The sequence below is a fragment of the Podarcis gaigeae genome (genome assembly GCF_964106915.1).
Source record: "Podarcis gaigeae genome assembly, chromosome: 9".
Taxonomy (NCBI): Eukaryota; Metazoa; Chordata; class Lepidosauria; order Squamata; family Lacertidae; genus Podarcis; species Podarcis gaigeae.
Window position 1 is genome coordinate 66,978,837 of NC_139685.1, and position 27,423 is coordinate 67,006,259.

General features: G+C 42.4%; 2 protein-coding genes across 46 annotated transcripts in view; both read left to right on the forward strand.

Moving 5' to 3' along the window:
* Nucleotides 1–18,884, forward strand: part of LIN54 (lin-54 DREAM MuvB core complex component) — a 35,776-nt gene extending 16,892 nt beyond the window's left edge. For all 6 annotated transcript variants that reach the window (XM_083756486.1, XM_083756489.1, XM_083756487.1 and 3 more), the window contains 11 exons: nucleotides 3,075–3,220; nucleotides 4,474–4,599; nucleotides 4,962–5,178; nucleotides 5,978–6,054; nucleotides 6,199–6,396; nucleotides 9,037–9,128; nucleotides 10,704–10,775; nucleotides 11,954–12,056; nucleotides 12,220–12,357; nucleotides 14,112–14,314; nucleotides 15,539–18,884. In XM_083756486.1, coding sequence (XP_083612612.1) covers nucleotides 3,075–3,220; nucleotides 4,474–4,599; nucleotides 4,962–5,178; nucleotides 5,978–6,054; nucleotides 6,199–6,396; nucleotides 9,037–9,128; nucleotides 10,704–10,775; nucleotides 11,954–12,056; nucleotides 12,220–12,357; nucleotides 14,112–14,314; nucleotides 15,539–15,740 — 1,574 coding nt within the window. In that variant the 3' untranslated portion in view covers nucleotides 15,741–18,884. The remainder of the gene's footprint in view (nucleotides 1–3,074; nucleotides 3,221–4,473; nucleotides 4,600–4,961; nucleotides 5,179–5,977; nucleotides 6,055–6,198; nucleotides 6,397–9,036; nucleotides 9,129–10,703; nucleotides 10,776–11,953; nucleotides 12,057–12,219; nucleotides 12,358–14,111; nucleotides 14,315–15,538) is intronic.
* Nucleotides 18,885–20,964: 2,080 nt separating this feature from the next.
* SEC31A (SEC31 homolog A, COPII coat complex component) overlaps nucleotides 20,965–27,423 on the forward strand; it is a 57,872-nt gene continuing 51,413 nt past the window's right edge. For 10 of the 40 annotated variants that reach the window (XM_083756331.1, XM_083756336.1, XM_083756337.1 and 7 more), the window contains exon 1: nucleotides 26,630–26,874. Coding sequence is in view for 5 of the 40 variants with exons in the window: in XM_083756298.1 (XP_083612424.1) it covers nucleotides 21,805–21,821; nucleotides 22,245–22,271 (44 nt within the window). In the remaining 35 variants the exon portion in view is untranslated. Of the gene's footprint in view, nucleotides 21,346–21,765; nucleotides 21,822–22,244; nucleotides 22,272–26,629; nucleotides 26,875–27,423 lie in introns of those variants that run through there. The other 30 variants (XM_083756299.1, XM_083756301.1, XM_083756310.1 and 27 more) reach the window with 9 other exon arrangements.

The window sequence follows — 27,423 nt, forward strand, 5'->3', positions numbered from 1 at the left end:
AATAAACCTTGAATTGTTTCTCCAAAGTTTTCTGTTTTTCAGCTACTCTTGCCTTTGTAGCTTCATGAATGGCTGGGGTTGGGTGATCAGGCAAGCCACGCTTAAGGAAAAGTGGTGAGCTGGCAGGAAATGCCAAGTCATAGTTAAAACAAATCAAGAACTATAAGCCAACAACAAACCAGGTTTTCGGACAGTGGATGATTTTTGGTAGTAAACAAGCCATAATTGAGCTGTTGGCAGGCTTCACACATAATGCTAAGCTGTGGTTTAACAAACCACAGTTTAACAAGCCATGGCTTAGTGTTTTGTACAAACCCAGGCCAGTCACTGCTTCATGTGTATTCACTGCAGTGTCCTGTGGAAATTCAAGGCCAAAACTGTAGTCAATACTTTTATCAGTGCTTTTAGAGTGTAATGAATCTCTTCCAGTCAAAATGCAGGAATGTAAAATGAAGAGCTAATTCTGCTTGTTTAAAAGAATAGAGTGATCCAGCACAATAGCATTCTCTGAAAATAACATGGATTTCTTTTCTTGAAACAACATTGTGGGCTGCTGTTCAAGGTGTCTGCTTATCTAATGGATCAGTAACTATCCCTGTTCAGTTAGAGGGTTTGGTTTAATTTAGACTAAACTTGTTTTTAATTGCCCTCATAGTATTAGAAAATTGGATTCAATATTATTTATAAACACTTAAAGGCTATCAGTAAGTCTTCTATGCTTCAATTAAAAAAGCAAATGTTCCAACTAATTTGCTTCTATTTATATCCAATGCATTTCTGAAGTTCTGGATAGCTTGTGAGCTAAATGGAAGTGCTTTATTTATACCAAAGCTCAAAATTGGGATTCAATCTAGTTAAGAGCATGAGGAGAGATCACTAGTATGCTTTCTTAGTTCATGTAGAATATTCTGACATTGGTTGTTTCTTGTTCTGCGTTTCAAAATGGCCCACAGCTTTCAAGAAGAACTTGCCAATAAATAGCAAGCAATTAATTGCCATCAAATTCCACTTTAGGAACATGTCATATGCTGGAAGTCTGTGGCTTTGTTCAAAACAACGATAAATAATAGTTTCCTGCTACTTTTTGTCCCAGGCTGTGCCCCCCCCCTTTTGCCATGCTCTGTTCCTCTCCCATGCACCCAAGAGGCAAAGTTTGGAAACTTTTGCTTAAGTTCACTGTGCCTTCCCATGTCATTTAAGCTGGGAATTGAGGTTTATATAACGATCCATGGTCAGCTTCAAAATAAGACAAGTTCAAACCATCACCCAAGCATCTGAAACGTTTCCGTTTATCATGAGGACGAAAGGATGGTTGTCTCCCCCCCCCCCCCAAGTTCATACAGCTGAAGGAGTTAGATGGAAGAGTGGTGCTTTTTTGCACTTTCTCTTTCAAGGCCCAGATCAGAACCTGAGTTGTTGAACATTTGTGGAGTGACCGAAAGCATGGGGGGGGGGGGGGGACGGGACTGGGAGACTGGAGAAAGAAAACGGATGTGGTGATGAGGGATGCAGGGGAGAAGAGAATGAGCAATGTGTGCACACATAGGATCCAGTTAAATGAAACCTCTTGAAACTGCATAATTGGTTCACAAATTTACCCCCCTCCCTCCAACCACAGTCAAATTATCAATCACACCTATTTCCATTGACAGAACGTTAAAAAAAAATGCACTTCCAGTGGTTTCCGGTGTGGCCATTGTGCAAAAACATGGATCTGAGACACAGTTTTATGGAACCTCATAATTTCTACATCAAAATCATGGGTCAGCTCTGTGTCCGCTGATGCGTGCTTTGAGTTGTTGTCTTCCTATCTCAAAATCATGACGATTCATGGGGGATATGAGCCCTGGATCTGTGTTACTGTGGCGCTGGCTGACAACAGATATGAATTTTTTAGTGCACATTCTACCCCCTGCTCCTGCCCAAACCACAATCAGATTAAAACCTATGTCAAACCAGAGAGGGTGGTGCCCATGGCAAGCTCACAACATTTCCATATTATACCAACTGGTAACTGTGGTTCAACAGTAACTCGTTAGTTCCAAGAGCCGGCTCAGAGTCAGTTATCACAGATTAGTTATACTTTTTAAATGTCCTTGGACCATCCTGCCACAGATCAAAGAGTGATAAAAGGTGCATTTTCTCCCAATTAACTAGACCCTGCAGTTGAAGAATCTTGGTCTTCAGGGCCACGAAAGACCATGGGAGGCTGTAAAAGCTACTAGATGGTACTTTGGAAAACTTATACTAAACTGCAGGAGAGGTTTACAGTTCTGCAGTATAGTATATTTCCTAACCATACTCCCAGTAATCACTGATAAATCAAGCTTCCTTCTCACCCAGCAGGTGGGGACTGAGTGAGGCATTTGAAAAGGAAAAATATATTTGTGCAGCCAGGCTTCTTCAAGGGGCATTTCAACAGAAATGTCTTGTTTTCCTTCTGTGTCTGACTTTTAATCAGAGCTGGAATAAGCTGAAGCCTGGAAGGAAACAGGTGGCTCAAGCAGTAATGCAATGCACACAGTCTCATCTCGGGGTGTAAATGCACCCCTGTGGTTTCCACTCATGATTTATTGCTGACAAAAAGTTCTAAAAGAGGGGGTTACTGAATGGGGTTGGTGGAACTTTTCTCGCAAGATTATTAGTTGTAACCAGCTGTTGTCATCTTTCCCTTTGCATTTTGTCCTGCTTCATAAGAGGTTTCCATTTTTGTTAGAAATGCAAGCGGTGGGAATTGAATCAGCTGTATTTCTGGTATATCTTTACCTGGAAGTTGCTAACACAAGAGAAAAATAGCTTTTGATCTGGAAGTTTTGATTTTTGGTAGCGTGCTGGAGTCAATTTTGTCTCTCTTTTTCTGTTTTCATTTTATTCTTGGTGGTCTTCAGCTATTTCATTACAAAAAAGAAAACACTGTCAGAAAATGTGAGACATTTCTACTCTGCTACCTGGGGAGAAGGATGAAATGAAGGCAGCACTTCTGCAACAGTATAGAACAGTGAATTGACATGCTGTTTCTTTCCATGTCGCCAGCTATAATCATCAGTTTGTTTCTGTTCTCTTTTTTTCTACAGGTCGAGTTCTTTCGCAGACCACTCCAGGGACACCTCCAAAGACGGTGACTATCTCAGAAAGCGGCGTCATTGGGACTACTTTAAGTTCTGCTATACAGCAGACACCAAATAAGATAGCCATTTCTCCCTTGAAGTCCCCCAACAAGGTAAAAAGTCTATTCAGGTTTACAGTTATTTTGGTGTTGCTCTGAAAATGATCCGAAGTAGTAGAATATATTCCATGTAAACATATTTCACCTATTCAAAAGTGGTGATTCATAAATGTGGAAAGTGTGAGTTAAATTCTGTTAATCTGTATTTACCGTATTTTTCGCCCTATAGGACGCACTTTTCCCCCTCCAAAAATGAAGGGGGAATGTGTGTGTGTCCTATGGGGCGAATGCAGGCTTTCAGGAAGCTCTCCACAAGCCTTGGGTGCCCGCGGGAGTTCCCGTCGGGCTCCCTAGGCTTGCGGATAGCAGCCTGCATCTCAAAGCCTGGGGTGCGCTGTGCAGCTGTGCAGCCTCGGGTTTCGGTTCCCTGACCTGGTTTGGAGGCTGGCGGCGGGGAGAAGTGTGCTTCTCCCTGCCGCCAGCCCCACAAGCTCGGGGGACAGCGGGGCGCCGCCATCCCGCTGTTCCCCGACCTGGTTTGGGCTTCAGGCAGATATCCGCAAGCCATGGGAGCCCGGCGGGAAGCTCGGGCTTCCCCCGCCCCAGCCCCACGCCTGGGGGGAAAATAATTTTTTCCCCTTTATCCTCCCCCCCAAAAAAACCCTAGGTGCGTCCTATGGGGTGAAAAATACGGTACTTAAAATGGTACCTGAGCTTCCAAGTGAAGAACAAGTAACCTGAGCTTCAAGCTGCCTATTTCAACCTGAGTTCGCTTAGTTGGTAGGGCATGAGGCTCTTCATCTCGGGGTTGCAGGTTCAAGCCCAACATTGAGCATTAGATTCCTGCATGGCAAGGGGTTGGACTAGATGACCCTCGTGGTCCCTTCCAACTCCACAATTTTATGATTTATTTTAATCACGTTTCAAATGATCCACAACAACAAAACCTGTAAACTTACTGCCTCTGTTTCTTTTAATGAAATTGGAATTCCCAGATTACCAAACATCTACCAGCTGAGCAAAATTATCGGGGGGCACTTCCTTCTTGCCAGCAGCTTCTGATGCCTAAATCGTTGTAACCTGTTTACCAACCTGGTGCCCTGCAGCTGCTTTCAGTACCAGCCGGCAGATGGTGGTTGTAGTCCAAAATAGGTTGGCTCAACAGCACGAAAAGTCTTGTGCATTTGTATTCTGTTCTGATTTTGAAGCTGAATGAGCTGTAGCTGTGTGGAACTGTATTACAGAATGTTTTAGCCTAAGATCTTTGAGTTGTTAAGCAGCTAACAGTGGTGTCTGTCGCCTCGCAGCCTCCAAGCTCACCCCAGAAAGCAGTTGGTGTTCCTCTAAACGTAGCCCTGGGACAGCAGATTCTCACGGTGCAGCATTCAACACCATCTTCCCCCGGAAAGGCTGTAGCTAACAATACAACTCAGGTATGCAGCATTCTGGCTCTTGTTCTGAAAGCCTCACCATCAGAGTCCGACTCACAGCTCTGCATTGTTTCAGACACTGTTAACTGTTTATCCATCAAACTTTTGCTTTTGTTTTGATGAGTTGAAATGATACGCTATTGGGAGAAATAGCTTAAAGTAAATTTGGTCACAAACTGGTGTTTACTGTATCTGACATCATTAATACAAAGTTATAATGCATTTCAAGAGTTTATTGATCTGTGCTTTAAAATGAAGCACAAGGGGGAATAATGCTGACTCCCTAGAAACTACTTCTTTGCCAACAATAAAATAGAGGCTGATATATTGACATCGCATAAATAACTTTACAACTATTTTAACAGGCTGTGAAATCTGCAGTACAGACCCTTACAATGGGGGGAGTGAGCACATCTCAGTTTAAGACTATCATTCCCTTGGCAACAGCACCCAATGTTCAACAGATTCAGGTACCTGGAAGCAAATTCCATTATGTCCGGCTTGTAACTGCCACAACAGCCAACAGCTCAGCACAGCCAGCCACTCAGAATCCCAGCATCAGCACAGCATCTCTTCAGCAAGGTTAGTAGTCACCATAGTTGAATGTTTTCATGACAGTTTTGGAAGTGCTTAACAGAAATGCAAATACAAAGGGCATTGAGTAGGCATATGTTTAACATTCCGTGTTCTGCACCGTTGCTTTGTGCTGGTTGTATGCCCACTCCCAAGTAGGAAAGGTTTCCTAATACTTGTTGGACTAATGATTTAGCCATGAATGTTCATTGTTGATCTTTGACCAAGTTTCGGGTGTTCCCATTTATCAGGCAGCCTCCCCTTCTCAGTCCCACCTCCATTGCAGTAATTAGGTTTTTTAAAAGAACAGCTTCTAGCAGTGCAAATGCAAACTATTTTTAAAGTTGTAATTGCCCCCTGGGGTGATATACATTCCTTAGCCATGAAAAGTGTCAGATTGGAAACATTGCTTGTTTGCCCTTAATTTTAGGAGATGTTGCATATGTATGGTCTTTTTGTGATGTGTTGCTTTGTTTCACCATGACTTGTCTAGGAGTTGATCAAGTAAATGGTAAACAGCAAAAGTTTGAGGTGTGTGTTGTTGTTCTATCCAAAATTCTGAAAAAACTCGTTTAAAATATTTTTTTCTGTTAAATGATTTCAGCATGTAACAATGCCATAAAAATAGATAACGAAATATCCCACCATAACCTGAAAGCTGGTGTTCAGGCAATACATACAAAAGAACAACAAAACCAAAATGGCCCTACCTTTAGTATACAGGAGTAACAACCAGAGAAGCTGCATCCTGTAAACATCTTTGCACAGAAAGTTGCATGTTGTGTCTCATGTTGTTTCTTTTGAGCAGCTAAGCCAATGGTGGTGAATGCAACCCCCGTGAGGATGTCTGTCCCAATTGTTCCAGCAACGCAGGCAGTCAAACAAGTGAGTTTTGCGTCCGCCTACGTACTTAATACGTATTTCTGGTTTTGTACAGTTGGAATTTCCAAAGTAACTTCTCCTGTCGATTTGCAAAGAATAAGATCTCGTGTGCAATGAAGGCATCATGGCAATTTCCTTTCCTTGCAGGTGGCGCCCAAACCAATTAGCACAACTTCGCAGATAGTTACTACAAGCCAGCCACAGCAGAGGCTAATAATGCCTGCCACACCACTGCCACAGATCCAGCCAAACCTCACCAACCTTCCCCCGGGCACAGTGCTGGCTCCAGCCCCTGGTTCAGGGAATGTAGGCTATGCTGTTCTCCCGGCTCAGTATGTCACACAGGTATGGCATTGATGTGGAGATGAAATTGACCAAAATATTTAACGAGCGTGTGATGCTTTATAGTGTATAGATTATTTTACCAAAAATGACCCACTTGGGAGTTAAGGTCAGAAGAATTTCAGAGTTTCCAATGTCTGTGGACACAAAATAAGTGCTAGAAATAAGGTAGGCATAATCCATCGTTTTCTAATCTTTGATACCCAAGACGTTGGGCTTTTTTTCTCCCGCTTTTGGACTAACTGTGGAAGCACACCGTTGTACTGAAGTGGATACACACATTCCCTCTCCCAGGATGTTTTTCCCCTGGAATTTTCACAGGCTGCCAGCTGTGCTGCAGGCTGTATCAGGGCACCTTTCCACATGGGGAGATGTCGATGCCCATATGTTGGCAGGAAAAAAACCACAGTCCTGCACAGGACCTTCTTGAAAGACGTGGTTGCATTTCACTTCAGCCCTTCTCTCATCACACTAGTGTAATCCAGCACAGTTCGAGAACTGCTGGCCTGATGAAACTTACTGATAGTACCACTAGTAAAAGATGCTGCATATGCTTGGAATGCGGCAAGACTGAGGAACACCTGTGGATTGCTGCTGTCTTCCTTTGGAAAACATGGGATAGAAAATTGTAGAGCAGCTGCATAGAGGCTTACCGGTCCAAATCACTGAGAGTAGCCCTCTCATGGAAAACAGCAACATCCCCCACGCTCTCCGTTGTAGCCAGATAGTCTGGCAGAGCTGAAAGAAATGAGAACTTCAGTGTGACTTAATTCATGGAGTAGATGGCCAGGTGAAATTCCTTTGGTGCACGGCCCAAGCAGATGATGTATCTTCTGCCAGAAAAAGAGATTAGGAAGAACTTACCCCACCAGCAATTGAAATACAAGGCAGGCAATAAAGAAGGAGCCTTTCAACATGGCTGGAAAGAGGAAGGACTATTGTTAGCCATCATGACAGCTGAGAAGAGATGGTTGCCAAAATGATGATACTCGGGTTTTGTAAATGCACAATCTCATTCCAGCCAGCTTGGAGGATTGCTTTGAAATAAAGCTGAGTTCCAACTGTTCCCAAACAAAGCTGAAAATGGAAGATCGTCTTTGCTGGAAAAATCAGACTTCTCTCTGGAGTGTAAAGTTCAAGTGCATTCTAAGAACTAAATAATAGAAGATTGTAGACTTCATGGAGATAAGCAGAAAATACTCTTGTTCTCTGTTATTAAAATTAATTTCCCTTTAAATACCTTTACGGGGAAATGAGAATGTGGGATTCTGAATCTAAAAACAAGAATGATCCTATTAAAATGGTTGGAAAAGCAAGGGCAACTGATGAAATTTATTTTATGTGTTAACCCACCATCACTATGCCTCAAGGCCATGAAGGTCATCAGAAATTCATCTGGTTAACAAAAGGGTGTTGCCGGGGAGACGTAGGACCTCAGCTGTCGTCCTCTTTGAAAATTTCTCTGCTTCTCCAAAGGAAGCAGGCATGAGGGATTTTTCATCTTGCAAACAGCTTTCCTAGCTAATGCAGTCCTAGCAGAAGCTCGTCTGCAGGTGGTTCCTGTCCCTAAAATGGAGAGAGTGGTGAAAAGCTGAGAGCTGATTGCACAAGAAGGTGATTTCTTATGGCCAATATGTAGCATGTTAATGGTTTTGTCACTGGAAAAAGTACAAGGAAAAGCTATGTCAATTGACACCCCCTCTGCCACTTTTCCAGCTTCACTACCATGCATTCTGAATCAAAATAGGATACTTGGGAGTAGGACCCTAGTTTTCCATAATTCCTAGTTTTCCATAGATCTTTTCTGCTGATACCACAAAATGAGTTCCAGCAGTCCTCTTTCAGGTGTGTGAAAATCCCCATATAGTTTAGCAACAACAAAAAGATCAAAAGAAAAGCGTATGCTGCTTTGACAGGCTCTTTGGCAGGCATAGGCAAACTCGGCCCTCCAGGTGTTTTGGGACTACAATTCCCATCATCCCTGACCACTGGTCCTGTTAGCAGGGGATTATGGGAGTTGTAGTCACAAAAACATCTGGAGGGCCGAGTTTGCCTATGCCTGCTTTTTGGGCTATATAATAGTGCAGCTGTGGAGGAATTCTAATGGGATTATAAATGGAAAAACTGCTCCATGTATTTCCCAAATAAAGTTTTTTCCTACTATTTTTTATCTGACCATGAAACTTAGGCGTGAGAAATTGAAGGAGCTTTGACAACATAAACTGCTAATCAGGTGTAATATTTTAATTTAACTCTCAACAGACTTTTAGCCAAATGGAGTGTTACGGTTCCTGAATTTTTTAATCCTGTCACAAAAAAGTGTGGTGCTATGAGACATTATTGTTATTTTTATATTTAGACAGGTTTTTAATCTAGTTACAATAGTCCTCTTAGAACAGTGTATCATAAGAGGTGTGAGGCTTCCATTAGCACTAGAAAATTAGGTACACATTAAACATGAGGTTATAATCCAGTTTCCAGGACAAAAGCCCTCCAGTCTAAAAATAGTAGTGAACATCTTCTTCTGACTCTTAATGACGGAATAAAAAGTGTTTGGCCAGCTATTTGCGCAAGTACTAATCTGCAAACGGTATGTCATGTACTGACTTCGTGTTCTGACTTTGTGAATTTATTTATTTTTAGCTACAGCAGTCATCCTACGTATCAATAGCAAGCAATGCCAATCTTAGTGGGACATCTAGTATCCAGACCCAAGCCCGCCTGCCATTCAATGGGTGTGTATTGTGTACATGTGTTTTAAATAATCATTGCACAGCACGGAAAGACAGAGGATTGGGAGAAATATTTGGAGTTGTTCGGTGTTCAGCTGCTGAAGTGGTAGGGGATCTGCCTTGCATGAAGGAGGTCTCTGGTCTTGGAATATCCAAATAGGGTTGATATTTTGCTTGGTCCTAAAAAAATACTTCCCAACTGTGCATTTTTGCAGGGGTTTTTTCCCCTTATTTGCCAACCCAGTTACATTTTGCTTTATATGAAACCAGAGTCTTAAAATAGATAAAGATCTTACAGATGTAAAAACAATTCTCTCTACCCATAAAAACCAGCTAAAATTATTTAAATCCTACCCAGGTTCCAAAAGGAAAAGTAATCCCACAAGAGGTAGGGCAGGCACACCAAACACCTCTCCGCACGCATTTTTATTCCTAATGAAGAGACTGAACAATCTTGGTCAAGCGTATTGTTTCTCGTGGTTTGTTTATATGAGGGTAGTACAGTAGTGGGACGCAGGTGGCGCTGTGGGTTAAAGCCTCAGCGCCTAGGACTTGCCGATCGAAAGGTCGGCGGTTCGAATCCCTGCGGCGGGGTGCGCTCCCGCTGCTCGGTCCCAGCGCCTGCCAACCTAGCAGTTCGAAAGCACCTCTGGGTGCAAGTAGATAAATAGGGACCGCTTACCAGCGGGAAGGTAAACGGCGTTTCCGTGTGCGACTCTGGCTCGCCAGAGCAGTGATGTCACGCTGGCCACGTGACCCGGAAGTGTCTCCGGACAGCGCTGGCCCCTGGCCTCTTGAGTGAGATGGGCGCACAACCCCAGAGTCTGTCAAGACTGGCCCGTACGGGCAGGGGTACCTTTACCTTTTAGTACAGTAGATCCCAAATATCTGGGCACACTTTGTTATTACACCTGAAAAATTTAATTTTAGAATGTGGAAGAGTAAGACTTACGACTGCTTTTTGAAGAGCCCAATACCTTCCCCCCCCCCTATGCATGAGTCACTAATATGGGCATGCCTGCTTAACTGAAAGGACACAGCCCCAAAGAAGCAACTTTTAGGGAGACACAACAGGAAACAGCCTCATGAGGCCAGGTGAATTTGCTGAGTCTTTACTTTTGGAGTGACTGAATGATCCACTTACAGCTGATGCTCTTGCAAAACAGAATTACTAGCCCCTGACAGAAACTAAGCAGAAGAAAGCAATGCCAGAGCAGGCGATCATTCAGAGAAGCAGTAGATAACCTCTGTTATGCATTGATACAATAGACTTATAGGACAGTTACACTGATTTATTTTTTTATCCTGATGCAGTAGCATTTTTCTTCTGGCACCACAGTTTGGGAATTACTTTTCTGATAAATCATTTGGTGGAATCACTTGATCTGGAGGCACCTAAGATGCTCCTGCTCTCTGACCTTGGCACAAGGTGGGCTAGGTTGTGTAGTCTGAACTGTGGGGAACAGATGGGTCAATGTTTGCAGTATTGTTATTGCACATCTCAAATGACACAATAGCTAATCAACATTTTGACGTTTGGGCCAAAAAATGACTTAAATCATTAAAACCGTTTTACAGAATAATTTCCTCCGAATCGGCAAATCGCCCCAGAAAGCCATGCAACTGTACAAAATCACTGTGTCTTAAGCTGTAAGTATAACTGTTTTACTTTTTGCCATCTTGAAATGTTAAAAGTAAAACCCTGTTTTTCCATCAGCAATAAAGTGCATGCATTACAGCAGAGGTAGCTAAAATCTTATTGGGCTCCCAGCACAGCCACTGGTCAGGGATGTTGGGGTTGTAGTCTAGCAGCATGTTAAACCCATTACAGATAAAATCTTGTGTTAGAAGAAGATCATGTTGAGGCCACATTTCCCATATTTAAGGTTGTTATCTTAATCTCACTCTGCGGTAGATACTATCTTTTGCTTTTTAGACTTGGATAAAACTTGCGCACTGCTGCTGAGCACCATGTGCGTTATAGGATGAGGCCTCCTTGTGTAGTGATGTGTTCTTGAGATCAAGATATGTGAGTGGGCAAAGAGGCTAAACGACGTTGCCTGCAACACATCCTGGTTGGCTGAGTAGGAAGTTCAAGCAACCTTTCAGTATGCTGAATGCAAGCTCCTCCCGGTTCTAATTTAATGGCTACTAAGTTGAAGGGGGGGACGTGGATGGCGCTGTGGGTTAAACCACAGAGCCTAGGGCTTGCCGATCAGAAGGTCGGCGGTTCGAATCCCCGTGATGGGGTGAGCTCCAGTTGCTCGGTCCCAGCTCCTGCCAACCTAGCAGTTTGAAAGCACATCAAAGTGCAAGTAGATAAATAGGTAATGCTCTGGCGGGAAGGTAAACGGTGTTTCCATGCACTGCTCTGGTTTCGCCAGAAGCAGCCTAGTCATGCTGGCCACATGACCCGGAAACTGTACGCCGGCTCCCTCGGCCAATAAAGTGAGATGAGCGCCACAACCCCAGAGTCCTCCGCAACTGGTCAGGGGTCCCTTTACCTTTTAAGTTGAAGGGGGGAAAGGCCTGCCCTTTCCTTTTCCTTCAGAGCCAAGCCACACTAGCTTTCTTCCTTGTGGGTGGAGTGTTGGAAGCCCTTTCTCCCCAGAGTTGCAAAGCCCCCGTGGTTCTGGCCTTGGGTTGTTTTTTTCTCCGCGAGACTCGTGACAACAAAGTTTGAGAGTTGCTGTTAAACCCACTTGGAAGGCTGACCTGCCTGCCGTGAGTGTGGTTGGAAGAGCCATGCAACCCCTTGCAGTCCATGCTTGTTGTGCCGTCCTTTTGGGTGTTTTGTGTTCAAGCTTCACAGGAGATTTCCCTTTCAGGTACTGCGATTGCTTTGCCAATGGCGAGTTCTGCAACAACTGCAACTGCACAAACTGCTATAACAATCTGGACCATGAAAATGACAGACAGAAAGCAATCAAGGTAAAGCTCTTCCCTTTCTAAAGCAAAACCAAACCTTGACAAAAAGACTTTTGTCTTTTGTGACCGGATGAAATGGTGTCTGCCAGTTTCTCCTGCGAAAGTCTAGGTTTGCGTCTCCAACACTTGCATGTGGTGATGGATTTCTTTGCATCTGCCTTGCTAGGCCTGCCTTGACAGAAACCCAGAAGCCTTCAAGCCTAAAATAGGGAAGGGGAAGGAAGGCGAGTCGGACAGGCGGCACAGCAAAGGTTGCAACTGCAAGCGGTCTGGATGTCTCAAAAACTATTGTGAATGCTACGAGGTAAGACCCAAAGTCTGCTGTATTTCTCTCCTCTCTCAGTACTTTTTTGTCACTGCCCTCCCTGGTTCATTCTCGCAGCATCTCCATGGTGGTTCCGTTTATATTTTTTTTAACACACACTTATATTAGGCTCATAAATGTTATGTGAAATACTAATACTGTGGTACCTCTGGATGCGAACGGGATCTGTTCCGGAGCCCCGTTTACATCCTGAAGCGAACACAACCCGCGTCTGCTGGTGGGCAGGTCACGATTTGCCGCTTCTGCACATGTGCGTGACGTCATGCACAAGTGGCGAAACCCGGAAACTTCCGGGACGCCACGGAGCGCAACCTGAAAATTTTCACCCCAAAGCTACTTCAATCCGAGGTATGACTGTACCTCTACAGTGGTACCTTGGGTTACAGAACCTTCAGGTTACAAATGCTTCAGGTTACAGACTCTGCTAACCCAGAAATAGTACCTCAGGTTAAGAACTTTGCTTCAGGATGAGAACAGAAATAATGCAGTGGGAGGCTCCATTAGCTAAGTCGTACTTCAGGTTAAGAACAGTTTCAGGTTAAGAACAGACCTCCAGAATGAATTAAGTTCTTAACCCGAGGTACCACTGTATCCCTGTTTTAAATCCAAGGCTACCTTAAGCCACAGGAAACCGCTTAAATAAAAATTCCTTCAGTGCTTCTGGAAAAGACCCAGGCTCTGACTTTGGGCAACCTCCACAGAGAAAGGAGTTCAGAGCCAGGAAGTAGCTTAACAAAGGCATTCTGCCATGTTTCTGCTTACTGTGTCCCATCCATATAACTTCAGGAGCCCCTTGCAGACTTTACATCTACCTATATGAGAATGGGAGAACCAAAATCTCCAATAGTTGAAGGATTTTATCCCCTAATTTTGCAGCATAATGAAAGATCAGTGATGCACTATTGCAGATTAGGCAGTCATATTGATCCGGCTGATATTGCACTGAAAGGTGTGTGCTAAACATTAATCATTTTGAATACACGAATAAATCTGTGATTTTACAACACACAGCAAAACAATACCTCAAAGACCGCCTCTCCCCATATGAACTGATCTGGACCCTGTGAAAATCATCTGAGGCCCTTCTTCCTGTGCTTCCTCCACAAGAGGCCCGGAGGGTGGCAAAATGAGAATAGGCCTTTTAAGCAGTGGCTCCCGATTTGTGGAATGCTCTCCCCAGGAAGGCTTGCCTGGCACCTGTGTTACATACCTTTAGTGCCTGGCAAAAACTGTTCCTCTATAACCAGGCTTTTAACATTCTATGGCCTTTCTGCAGGGCCTGCAAGACAACAGCTGTTCTGCCTGGCCTTTGGTTTGGACTCAGTCTGACCCTTATGTTTCCCTCCCCTTATGGTTTTGATCTATGGGCTACTATTAAAATGAGGCTGCATTTTAAATTGTATTTTTAATCTGTATTTTAAATTGGTTCCCCCCCGCCCCTTATGTTCTTACTGTAATTTTACTGGTGTTAGCCGCCCTGAGCCTGGCTCTGGCCGGGGAGGGCGGGGTATACATAAAATATTATTATTATTATTATTAGTAGTAGTAGTAGTAGTAGTAGTAGTAGTAGTAAACGTCTTTCTAGAAAGGGTTTGTTGTGCTTTTCTTTTATTATGTATTTTGTGTTCTCATTTTGTATTTTTATGTTGCGAACTGCGCTGTGAATTTTGGATGAAGGGTGCTATACAAATTAAATAAGTGAATGAATAGGCTTTTGTTTTTCTCCTGTTCAGGCAAAGATCATGTGTTCTTCAATTTGCAAATGTATCGGCTGCAAGAACTTTGAAGAAAGCCCAGAGCGGAAGACGTTGATGCACTTGGCTGACGCTGCTGAAGTGCGAGTCCAGCAACAAACTGCCGCAAAGACAAAGTTGTCCTCGCAGATTTCAGACCTGCTGACAAGGCCAGCCCCGGTGTTGACCAGCGGAGGGGGAAGGTGTGCTTACTTCCATTTTGTTGATGTCATGCAGTCTCTTCTGTGCTGTTAAAAAAATTAGTGCTGTAGGTTGAGAGAAATAGAGGGAGGGCATGGAAATAACTTTTGGGGAGCAGAGTGCCTCCTCCTGCCTCACTTGCCTGGGCTCATATTTTATTCTGCTGCTCTTGCAATTGCTAGACGTGGAACAAGTACCGTATTTTTCGCTCTATAGGGCGCACCGGACCATAGGGCGCACCTAGTTTTGTGGGGGGGGGGGGGAATAAAAAAATTATTTCCCCCCCCCCCAGTCCCAAAGAGCAAAGAAGCCAAGATAGCCAGCGGGATCCATCCCGCTGGCAGTCTTGGCTTCCCCTTTAGCCACGCACAACTCTCCAGCCGGGAGAGGCTGCACATGGCTTTGGGTGAAGCCAAGACTGCGAGCGGGATGGATCCTGCTAGCTGTCTTGGCTTCCTTTTTAGCCACGGGGCTGGGGCGGGGGAAGCCCGAGCTTCCCCAGCCCTCAGAACGGGTCCGGGAGCGGGGGCAAGGTTGCGCAAAACCTCACCTTCGCTCCCGGAGCTTGCTGCTATCCGCAAGCCTTCTGAGCCTGGTGGGAACTCCCGCCGGGCTCCAAAGGCTTGCGGATAGCTGCCCAAAGCCCTGGGTTCGCAGCGCTGTGCTCCCCAGGCTTCAGGCTGTAGGCTGCTATCCACAAGCTTTCGGAGCCCGGCGGGCACTCCCGCCGGTCTCCGAAGGCTTGCGCATAGCTTCCTGAAGCCTGGAGAGCAAGAGGGCCGGTGCGCACCGACCCCTCTCGGTCTTCAGGCTTCAGCGAAAGCCTGCATTTGCTCCATAGGACGCACACACATTTCCCCTTCATTTTTGGAGGGGAAGAAGTGTGTCCTATAGAGCAAAAAATACGGTACATAGTACTACACATTAATGGGTGTGTGTACATGCTGTTTCCCTGCCTTTTCCCTTTAGCTTTTAAGGGCTTTAAACCCCTTTAAACCTGGAGGGAGGGATCTGTGGAAATGATGAGCAAAAGTCATTGTCAGCCTGGATTTATAAAGACTGTGGAGAAAAAGAAAAGCACATTGCTATTCACACGTAAGTGTGTTTGAGGAACTGCATCTGATCTTCCTTGCTTTTACAGATGGATACCTTGATACTTAATTTAGGAAAAAAGGAGTCTGATTGTCAGTTATAATGCGCTAAGGCTTGTTCTTGTTTTCTTCTAGGTTGCCATTTACGTTTGTAACGAAGGAAGTTGCCGAAGCGACGTGTGACTGCTTACTTGCGCAGGCGGAGCAGGCCGAGAAGGCAGGAAAGTCGAAGGCAGTAGCAGAACGGATGATTCTAGAGGAGTTTGGACGTTGTCTGATGAGAATCATTAATTCAGCAGGAAAGTCCAAAAGCGACCCTTGTGCCATGAACTGCTGACTCTTGAAATGAGCTGCCGTCTGAACGGGACACTAAAAGGCACAGGGACACTTTTTAGTTCACATCAGATGTAGTTTTAGTCCATTCTTAATTTGGTGCTGCTTAGTTTTCATTGGTGTATGTTAATATTGAAGCTTTGTAATGACGTGTACCTTTTTAGCTTAACACTTTTACTTCATGCATATGGCGTGTATCTTTGTCCTCTCAACTTCATGGGACTGCACAGAGTTGAGATTCCCCCCCCCCCCCGCCCCCATTTCTCTCTTAAAAAACGTTTCTTCTGGCAATTCTTTTTAAATTATTATTATTTGCAATGTATAGTGTTATATTTTGTATGCAGGTGGGTGGGAAGACATCTGACAGACAGGCTTTCAGGAACATCTCTTTGCAAACCCAGTTGAAATGACATTTGGCCAGCATCACAACACAGATTTTGTTGCAAAAGCGAATAGCAGTACATCCTTGGATAAAGCAATGTTGAAAGGAACTCAGTTAAAATAAATATTTGCTGGAAAGCAGTAGTTGCCTTGTTAGCCCACAGTCCTGACTTCAGCGGGGAAGTTTATTGTGCAGATCTTACTATTAGTATATATTAAGAATAACGCATTATCAGAGCTAGACCCAGAAATATCTAACTATGATATACAAAAAATCAAGGTGAAAATTTATATCATAGCCTCAAACAGCATAAAACAACATTTATAGTAAGTTTTTTAAAAATAATGTATCACTGTAATACATATTCCAAATTTTAATAAACTTTTTTCATTCGATTTCAAAGAGATTATCAATATGTTGTTTGACAAATTTTAATGTTGCTAGGGATTTTTAAAAACATTTCTGCTAGGTCCCAAATGTTAGCCAACCCCCTCTGATGGTTTGAAGGCAAATATCTCTCTCTGTCTTGAATCTAGCTATCATTATAAGGCAGTAATCAAGTTTTCATGTAACTTCTTGATCTTTTTAAGAGTGTGCTCTTTGAGATATGTGACTATAATTGCCAAAGGATCTTCCGGTAGCATTAATACCACTTATATTCATTGATACCTTACAACTCCCCCAAATGATTTAAGCTTTGTACCCTTCCAGTGCATGGAGTTGGGGGGGGTCATTTATTGGGTTAATGATGGAAGATGTAAGCGATGCTCGATGATGCTACGTACCCTCTAAAGAGCACTTTGCAATGTGCCACACCTTTTAAATTGATATATGGGTGCAAGGGGAGCATAACTCTTAGTCTATATAAAAGGTTACATGGTTTTGCTCACTGAAAGCCCCAAACCATTTCCCCAATATCCAGATACCAGCCAGCATCCCAAAAGCACATGAGTACTCATGTGCTTCTTGAGTTTCTCAAACAGCAGTTTCCCCTTCCCTCAGACTCCATAGCAAATTGTTTTGAAGGGGGATTTTGAAAATGAATTTGCAGTTGGCCTGGGGGGGGGGAGTAAAAAAAAAATATCCCCTTAAGGGCAGCTAAAATGGCTCTTTGGCTCCCAGCTAGTCAATGGGAATACTTAATGGTTCAAGGGTGTCTTCAAATGACCTACTTGGGTTTTATTTTAAATGTGATCAGTGAGGTGTTGAGGGTTAAACCTCTAAAGATGTGGTGTTTTATTGTGTTTTAACAATGTGGTAGTCACCTGCAGATTTGAGGAGGCTGCACTCTATGGCCACAGTCCAACACTGCTTCACTTAATCCCATTGAGTTTGACAGATTTAAGTGCACCTGTGTCTGTTAGATTGTGGCTGCAGTGCATCAGACAATGGAGCTTTCCATTCAGAAATTTATCTGAAGTAAACTGCATCTGCCTTGCTACGCTCTGTGTCATTTTGTTTTTGTTTCTGTTTTTGTATACACCTCAAGTTTTAGCTTACTTATTAAAAAGTATATTTTAGCAGTGCTGTGGCTGACACGTCCTAGTAAGACAAAGCTAAACCTCATAATTCCTTGGTGGAACAGAACCCCCACTCCACCTCCCCCCCATGAAATAGCATTATTTTGGGTGGAGATGCTTCAAAGCGAAAGCCTTTGTAACAAATATTATTAAATTGCTAAACACACTTGCATGGTTTTCTAATGCAGCAAATGATTCAATCATTCTAAGTTTCATGAATGGATATAAATCTCATGCTTGAATTAGCAAGCACTTGCTATTATCTTAGTCTGCTCTGTAATACTTCAGTTCTTTACCCCCAAAGGGACAGCATAGAACTGTACATATATATTTTGTTTTGTAACTGTGTATGTATGCACATAGCAGGCTGGCATATACGTACACTTTACCCTGAAAGGGAAGCTGTTTTTCCTTTTACCAGAATTGTTTTATGAGTAGAACTCTTGACTTGGAGTCAAAAGTCAGTGTGTTACCTTTTCAGAGTAGATGGTGAAGCTCACCTTTTTACTAATTCCATAAGTGTCCATACGATAAGAGATGTATAAATGTAAATTAGTGTAAGTGGATAAAATAATACTTGATCAAGTTATTTTTTTGAACATGCATACTTTGATCTAGAACTAAATATGTGTTTAATTTTGTACATACTCTGTGTCTTATTCTAACTTGCACCTTTTGTGATGTGTATTTATAAGTGTGAAGAAAACCTTTTGTGAAGTTTGGATTCCGGTTGTAGATTATGTATGATGGAATTGCGTGTAAAAGATATGAAGAAGGTGCAATCAAAGATGTACTTTTCTGTCCCCCACTCCCCCCACCCCTTTAGAACAAGCTCTTTCCTGTATTTAGCTTGGTTCTTCCTGTCTTCTTACTCTTGCTTTTGTGTTTTTGAACATGGTTCCCTGCATGAAACTGCTGAACAAAGTTAGTTAAAATTAACATCAAGATACTGGGAGGAATCTATGAAACACTCGTGCAGTACAACGTCTCCAAATTAGTGTTTCTCCTGCATTTCTGGCGTGATTGGAAAATACCCAGCTGGAATGCTTTTGTATCATACCCATTGTCACCAGATTTTGAGAGGGGAGGTTGTCGGGGATTAATTTTCTAGTTCTGGTTTACATCTAAAATAGATTGAAATTTATATTTACTAGACCTATTCAAAGAATACACTTTTCTATATTGTAAAAACAAATGTCAGATAAATCACAAAGGAAAAAAAATAAAAAGTTTATACTATTCTGTACACGTGAATGTTTGCACTTTTTTCTTTGATAAGAACCTTTACATTCCTCATAACTACCAGGTTTTATTAGCATTATGAGGGCCAAAATGAGGCAATTTCCTTGAGAGGAATTTGTCCGTGCTTAAAATGCTTTATCATCTTAAATCCTCAGTATGTTCAATGTAGAATTTCTTCTCTTTCCTCCCCAGCTGTCCTCTTCCCATACAGTTTTCCATTTTCCCTGTTGAACAGGACGTAGCCTTGGTTTTATTTGATTCATCATTTGTTCCCCATAATTCACTGGCAAGTCATGTTCCTTCTCGCTTTACAACATTGCAAAACCATGGCATTTCGCTTAGCCCTCCTATCAGATGTCAAATAGATAAACAATTACATGACTTTCCATAGACATCTGAAGGCAGACCTGGATCAAGAAGCTTTTAATGTCTCTTGTTTCGTTGTGTGTTTTATATATTCTGTTGGAAGCCACCCAGAGTGGCTGGGACAACCTAGTCAGATGGATTATTATTAATATCCCACTCTGGATGGTTTGTGAGAGCCAATACTGGTGTGCTTTGGCACAGGCCTCAACTCTGCTGAAGGTGAATGAAGATGCTGTTGCTGTTTTCTTCTGTCAATGAAAACTGATGTTACTACAGGGCTGAGGATATAAAACAGGAATGCTCAACCTCATTAAAACTAGGCTGTTTTGTGTAGTCCTCAGAGGTAAGCATGCTGTGATAGCTTCATAACTTCATGCACTTTAACGAACAGCCATGTTGCAGGGTAACGGGAGAAAGAAGGCTGTATGTTAGGAAAGGGCACACATTTTTTATAATTGCATTTCTCTGAATTTTAGCCAAGAATTCGGCCTCTTCCCAATGGGAAGACCCATCAACGTCCTCTCCAGTTTCTTAAGTCCGCAACTTGACTGCACAGCCAAAGTCTTACGTGCAGCGGCTCCCAGTGCTTTGTAAACATTGGCTGGATTCTCCAGGAGTGGAAACTTTTTAGAGAAAAGTCATTCTACTAACTTATCACTGATTTTCGTTGCACCATCATGTGGAAGCAAGCCCTAATAAGCAGGAAGTGTTCCTTTCCCAAATACTACACTACTACAAGTTACAGGGAACCAGGCAGAGGGCCTTCTCGGTAGCGGCACCCGCCCTGTGGAACACCCTCCCACCAGATGTCAAAGAGAAAAACAACTACCAAACTTTTAGAAGACATCTGAAGGCAGCCCTGTTTAGGGAAGCTTTTAATGTTTAATAGGTTATTGTATTTTAGTGTTCTGTCGGAAGCCGCCCAGAGTGGCTGGGGAAATAATAAATAAATAATTATTATTATTATTATTATTATTATTATTATTATTATTATTATTATTATTATTATGACACGGATATGCAACAAAGCATCTCATATGATTTCTCAACAGCTTGTGAGGTAGGACAGGCTGAGAGAGGCTTTGGCTGGCGCCACCTCCAGGTCGTACACGCGGGGAGCTTTCATGGGAATTCAAGCCCTAGTCACCCAGGGTCAGAGTCAGAAACCGCAGCCACTAGGCCATACTGCTTCCTTCCTGGACGTCACAGACTTCTTATAATAATATTTTCCCCCACTCAGGCTGAGCTCAGAGCGGCGTCGCTCTAGGGCTCGGCATCTTTGTAGTGAGAGCCCTATCGAACGGAAAGCACGGGTGGGTTTCGCAAACCGCCCGCGTCAAGGAGAAACGTACACGCAGGTCTACATCTTTCGTAGCTCTACGTGCTCGCCACCGTTCGTTGAAAGGCCGTTCAAACCGCCGCCCTCGGGGATTTCGTTTTCCTTATTGGCTCCCCTTTCTTGCCCTGAAGCCCTTTCTGATTGGCTCGCGCTTCCTCTCCGTGTGTGTGTATATAACCGTTCTTCTCATTGGTCAGTTCTTCTTTAAGGCTCCGTACTTCCGATTGGTTGCTTTTCCTTTCTATCATTCCAAATAACGTACTTCACCCGCGTACCGGAAGCGGAAGAGGCTGTCAGGACCCAATCAAAAGCAGCGTACGGCTAAGAGCCAATGAAAGCACGGCCGCGCTAGGCGCGAGGTTGGCTATACCCGCGTGCTTTGGCAATTCAATTCCTTTCGGGTTTCGTCCTTGGTGGAGTGCGGGTCTCTGCGTAGAATATGGGGGTTTTACAGTAGCTTTGTACTTAGGTTCATTTAACGGGGTGGGCGGACGATTATTATGACTACTGTTGTTTTTCGTCTTCCCCCTTTAAATGTATTTAATTTAAAATTAAATATATTAATTTAAATACATTTGTATTATTTGTATTTAATTACTACTAATTTGGAGTCTAGTGAGAGGCACTTGAAAAATTGCCGGGGGGGGGGTACCCAAAACAATTTTTTCCAATTTATTGAGGGAAGCTGGGGACCCCCACTCCGTTTTCTGTAGTCTTTTCCAGACCTTCAGGCTTGAGTGGAACTTTTCACTGTGATGAGGTGGGTCCATTTCTTCTGGTTAAGGGAGAGTCTCTCTAGTATGTACTTTGGTTGCTTTCTTGTCATAACTCGTAACTCCCTTCCACCCCAATCCTTCAAATGTTGCGTTTGTTGCAACAGGAGACAAGTTAGGAATAATCATCATCATAATTTGTCATTTATATAAGTTATTTATACCCTGCCCATCTGGCTGGAAGAAATTACAGTACTTGGCACAAATTGCCAGGCAACGTTCATAGCCACGAAGCCATAACTTCCTAAGACAGAACTCAGTACTGGAATATTAGTGCTCCTGGTTATTCAGTACAGTGGAGGCAGCAGTGAGACCTCTGTAATGTTGCTTGAAGGTGCACCCCCACTTCTGATAAGACTTGCAGGTAGTCTTAATATGTGTTTTATGTGTCCTTTTTTGTTTTGCAGAGAGAAAGGAGAATTGCTTTTTCCACAGATGGGGACTTCATGACAAACTTCTTGAGGTATGTCTGTTGCTCTGAACATTTGGCATAGGTTTCGTACTTTTATATTTTGAGCACTTGTTTTCGCCAGTGTCATAAAAAATGTTCATTTTCCTTGTTGATTTATGGAAGTTTTAGTACAAAGTAGTATCCTTAAAATGTGTGGAATCTACTTTTTTTTAAAAAGCTCCCAAATTGAACATGATTTCATGTAGATTCAACATCAGTATTGTAGGTTTCCTTTTCATTTCTGCTGGTACTTGCCTGGTGTCCGGTGATTAAACCTTTTTTTGCTGTTCACATCATGATTTACTGTGATTACTATTCTTGAAGATGAGGACACAGGATTTAAAGTAACATTTCAGATTCTTGAACATTGTATTTTCTATATCTCTAGCTATCTTTTGATATTTACTTAATTATAATTCATTTTCCTGCTTTCAGGCATAAAGAATCTTCCAGGATAATCAGGTAACATTTAAAACATTTGTGAAAATGGCAAAAGAGCTAATACTCATGAACCTCTTGTCCATGCAAGTAGATCTGAGTTGTAGGGGGGCATGGTTTGTCATTCTACAATCATGTGGTCTTGGGTAGCTGAAAAAAGTACTGCTGTGATCATTCTGTATTTATGTTTTTCTATTAAAACATGGTGTCCATGTGAACATGTACTATTAGGTTTTTTTCAGATGGGTAGAAACTAGTGTGCAAATCAGCTCCAGTAAATATTCTAGATTTTGTGCATAGTTGACACACACAGAAAGTTTTTTAGATATGTGCATGATATATAATGTTTGTACCCTGCTGTCTTAAGTATTTGGAACAGTGCATGTATAGTTCCCATATAGTTTTCCCATATAAGCAGCTTTAGCTTCAGCAGTAGAATTGCATAATGTTCTTTTATTTATTCTCCCACCTCCCAGTATTTTTTAAAAGACAGGGGTGTACCACACTGAGCATGCCAGAGAGGGGAGTTCATTTTTAACGGGTGTCCAAAATTAAGTCCTGAGCTCTTGAAATAGAGGTTACTAATTAAAAGCATGTTTTTATTGTGTTTATTTTTGTTTTGCTTATTGTATGTAAAATTGAAAATGCAAAAATAAATTCTAAAAATAAAAGGCCCATGTCTAGAAAGCGTGGGATGAACAGAATAAAATCTGGACCAAATAGAAAAAAAGAAAAGGGGAAATCATTATAAAAGTATAACTTTTGACTAATCTCTGCAAGACACATTTTGTATACTGATCTTCCTTTTGTATTGACATAAATAAATAATTTTGACCTTCAATGAAGTCTTGTGGCTTGATTTCTAGTCTGTGCTTAGGAAGCAAAACTAGCATTCTAAACTTTATTAAATAAATTTTACTAATATCCCAGCTGTGGAACTGGCAAATATGTTAGATGATGTATTCAAAGTACTTGGGAGAATCTGAAATAATATGTACGGTTGGGTGGTATCAAACAAAATGTCGTTAAAGTGTGGTATGATGGTACACAAGGACAGAGGGAAAGGAAGAACAAGTACAGAATTCGTCAGGATGCAATGCTTTGCCCAGCTGTGGATTCTGGATATTTTTTGTACTTTTAGTTTCTATAAATATTTATTTCTTGGTCTGTTATTTAGCAGATTTAAAGACGGCCTCTTCAGAGAGCTTTCCACATGATACACAAATAGTATTGTAGATAAAAGGTAGCTAAAATCCACAATGTATATTGAAAAACAAATATACATAAAACCATAATCACAGTTACAATCATACAAATATTTGTATAACTAAATTATGGGACTGAGTAGGCTTGCTGAAACAATGTTTCAGCAGAGAATTGAACACGTGTGTTGGCCTAATCTTTGCAATTCAAGGTGTTTGAAACTCACATCTGTGTAAGTAAAGAAGAGAAATGACTGCTTATTCTGCACTGAAAATGGATTCTGAGTAAATTTAGTGATTGGATAAGGGCAAGTCTCACAGATTGGTAAGCATTGTGTTTTGTTTGTGGGGTGGTTCTTGGTTACTGTGAGAAATGGGATGCTAGACTCATGATCAGGTTAGCAAAATTGATGCCAAAGCTCCTAGTAAATGAGAACATCTTGTGGTGGCTTTTATATGAATCCTGGAGTAGCTATTTCAGAAGTCTTATTCTAGCATGGGATCCTCTGAACTACCAACATTTCATGTAAATGGAAAAATGCAAGTGTCACTTGTCTGTTCCTGCTCAAGATTATATATGCAGCCTTGGGAAAAGGGTAAGAGTAAGACTCTCCTGTGCTAGTCATGTTTTAACAGTTCAGTGCAACTTAAGTTTACATTCATAGGATTTCAGCCACAAGTGTGTCGAAATTGTATCAACAAAATAAAATTCCTTCCAGTAGCACCTTCGAGACCAACTAAGTTTGTTATTGGTATGAGCTTTTGTGTGCATGCACACTTCTTGAGATACACACGAGGCAGGCACACGAAAGCTCATACCAATAACAAACTTAGTTGGTCTCTAAGGTGCTACTGGAAGTAAATTTTTTTATTTTGTTTTGACTACAGCAGACCAACACGGCTACCCACCTATATCTGGAAGTGTATCAGTGGCAAACTAACTTAAAACAAAAAACAACACTAGTCTGCAGTTAATTAGGCCTGTACACCTGAACACAAACTTTATATATCTGTCAGAAGAGGAGTGCCTCCTGAAAGATAACTTAAATGTGTAAATTATGTGCAGTGAGTTCAGACTCCAACGCACACCCACTGCAGTGTTGGAATGAAGTTCAAACTCCTGGCCAAACCAGTCAGCCTAGTATATCAGATACTGTGATTCTAAATAAACATTAAAGTCCAGGGTCTTTAGCTGTGCCTGGCTGCCTTAACGGTCTGCTTATGGAGTTCCCTGAGGCACTGACCTTCGAAAGCAGTGTTGGGCTAGGCCTTTGCCCCATTCAGCAGCACTTTTCTAAACTAGCTGCAGTGGGGAAGTAAATGCACTCTGCACACGTGCAGAGGTTTTGATATACAGTATATACATCTATATAAAACTCACATGAACACTCATCACCTAGAGCAATGGTTGTCAAAGGGTGTGGCATGAGAGGATGGCAACTGTATAGTATAATACAATATACTGTATAGTATAATATCAAAATAATATTTTTGGATGTAAAATCAGGAACAGTATCTACATCTCTCAAGAGCGTTGGCTATTCTACAGTTCTCCATGACATAGGGTTGTGAGCAGGGTATCTCAACTCAGAAACATGAAAGAAAGGCTTTGTGATAAGAGTAAATGAGTTTGTCTCAAATTAAAAAGAATATAAATGAGATTACCAGGCAAAAGTGAGCTCACACCTCTTATGGAGTTCATATACATAAGTATTTAAGAGGCTCGTTTATATTTCGGGAATGATTCTTGTTCCCTATGTTGCTGCATCGCAGACCCTCCAATTACCCGTTTCCCAGGGACAGTCCCGGATTTACAGAAGTTGTCCCAGTTTTTGGTTCCGATCCCAGAATGTCCCAATTTCCTTTAGGACATCCCTAATTTTCACAGGAAAAACGTTGGAAGGTATGGAGTTATGCAACCCCCGAGCTATCTGAAGGCAGCCCTATAGAGGGAAGTGTTTTAAAGTTTTGTGTTTTATTACATTTTTTATAGCTGCTGGAAGCTGCCCAGTCAGATGGGTGGGGTATAAATATGATGATGATGATGATGATGAGATCCCATCGTCATGATAGAATAGGATATTCCTATTTTCAAAGAAGAAATGTTGGAGGCTTTGCTCCCCAGGGTCAGTATTACAAAGCAGTTTTGTTCTGTGCTATAACTTGAGCACTGCTAGGAGTGGCTTCTATCAGGAGTATATCAGGGTGGATTTATATCAATGATATTTTTTGTTTGTTTAAATTGGATTTTTTAAATAAAATGCTTTTGGAGGAAAAATCTTTCTAAAGATAGCTTTCTATTTAAGTTACATTATAGTCCAAAGGCTATTTCATCAGGAAATAAGGATTTGTTTTAAGTTTTTCATGTGTGCTAAAACTCAGTCTACGAGTGTTGTTTTTTAAAAATCATTTAGCCACATCAGTTAACAACAGTTAACAACCATGACTACATATGCTATAATGTTATCGTTCTAGTTAAATCTAAAATCCTTTTAATTTTTTTAAAAGAAATGATATATTTTTCTCCTTCCAATAAAGTACAGCAGAAAAGTTGCCCAAATATAAAGCGTTAACTTATTAAACCCCACAATTTCATATTTATCTGTCCATGTATTTCTAATAGTATAACCAAATCAGTAACTTTTGATAGAACTGTAAAAACTACTCTGAAAATTTTATTATTCCAAAAATGAAACCTTCCTCTGGTTGTAAATATTAAGATTATACCAGCAAGAATGGGTCTTTCTGTAAAAAAAAAAGAGAGATTTGAATCAAGTCTTACTGACTACTGTAGTGATTTAAATCGATTTGATTTAAATCAAATTCACCCTATATATAAAAGTATGTAATACATACTTTAATATGTAAGATTTGCTCGTGGATGTGTGTATGTGTGTATATATATATATATATATATATATACACACACACGCACACACACACACACACACACACAGAAAGATAAACACCCTCAGAGTAGATATATAAATAACACCCTCGGCTCGCCGCGAGCAAATCTTACATATTAAAGTATGTATTACATGCTTTTATATATAGGGTGAATTTGATATATATATATATACACACACACACACACACCCGAGTGTGTGTATATATTTATATATATATATATAAACCCAGAGCAGAAACTTGGAGCCCCTGCGGCCTAGCCGCCCCCCGGCGCGCGTCCACCGTGGCGACGGCGACTTCGCCGGCTTCCCTCCTCCTCCTCTTCCTCCCTCTCCGAAGCAGGCCCAGCCCCAGCGGCGGGCGGGTGCCACTTCGTCCCGGAAGCCGGCGGCATGGAGGCGGTGCTCCGGCTGCCACGTTGAAGCCCGAGCGGTTTGGAGCTTGGGGCCCTGCGGGCGGAGGAGGAGGCCGCGGCCCAGCCTTGACTTTCCTGGCCGAGGGAGACCGGCGAGCAGGTGAGAGGGAGACCGAAGGGAGGGCGGCGGCGGCGGGTTGGGGGTCCCAGCCGGGCTTCCCTTTAAACTCGGCCCAGCTCTGCGTTTTGCGCCGCATCCTGGCGACTCGTCTTTCCTAGGATTGCAGCCATAGCTTGGCGTTGCGAGGTGGCCGAGAAAGGGGGGCGAGGGATCCACTTCGCCCACCCCTCCTCGTTTATTTATTTTATTTTTTTGCAAAAAGCGGGGGCTCCCGGTTTAGGCGTGGTGCTTTTAACAAGAGGCTTTTCCCTCCCCACTTTTTCGGAGATGCAAATGCATAATGGGATTTCGTCCTGCCTGCATTTGTAGCACTGCGGCCCTTTTGTTGCATCGGCTTGGGGGGCGTCTGCCTGAGCACCTTCGCTCCCCCCTCAGGGGAGCAGCGGGTTTTCCAAACCCTTCGGGGATCGACCCGAGTTTAGCCTTTCCAGGCCTTTCCCCTGTCTTGTTTCTAGGCATGCACAAGTTTTGGGTTGGAGAAATAGCATATCAGCAAAATCATACTGTTGCATCAATATTTTTTGCATT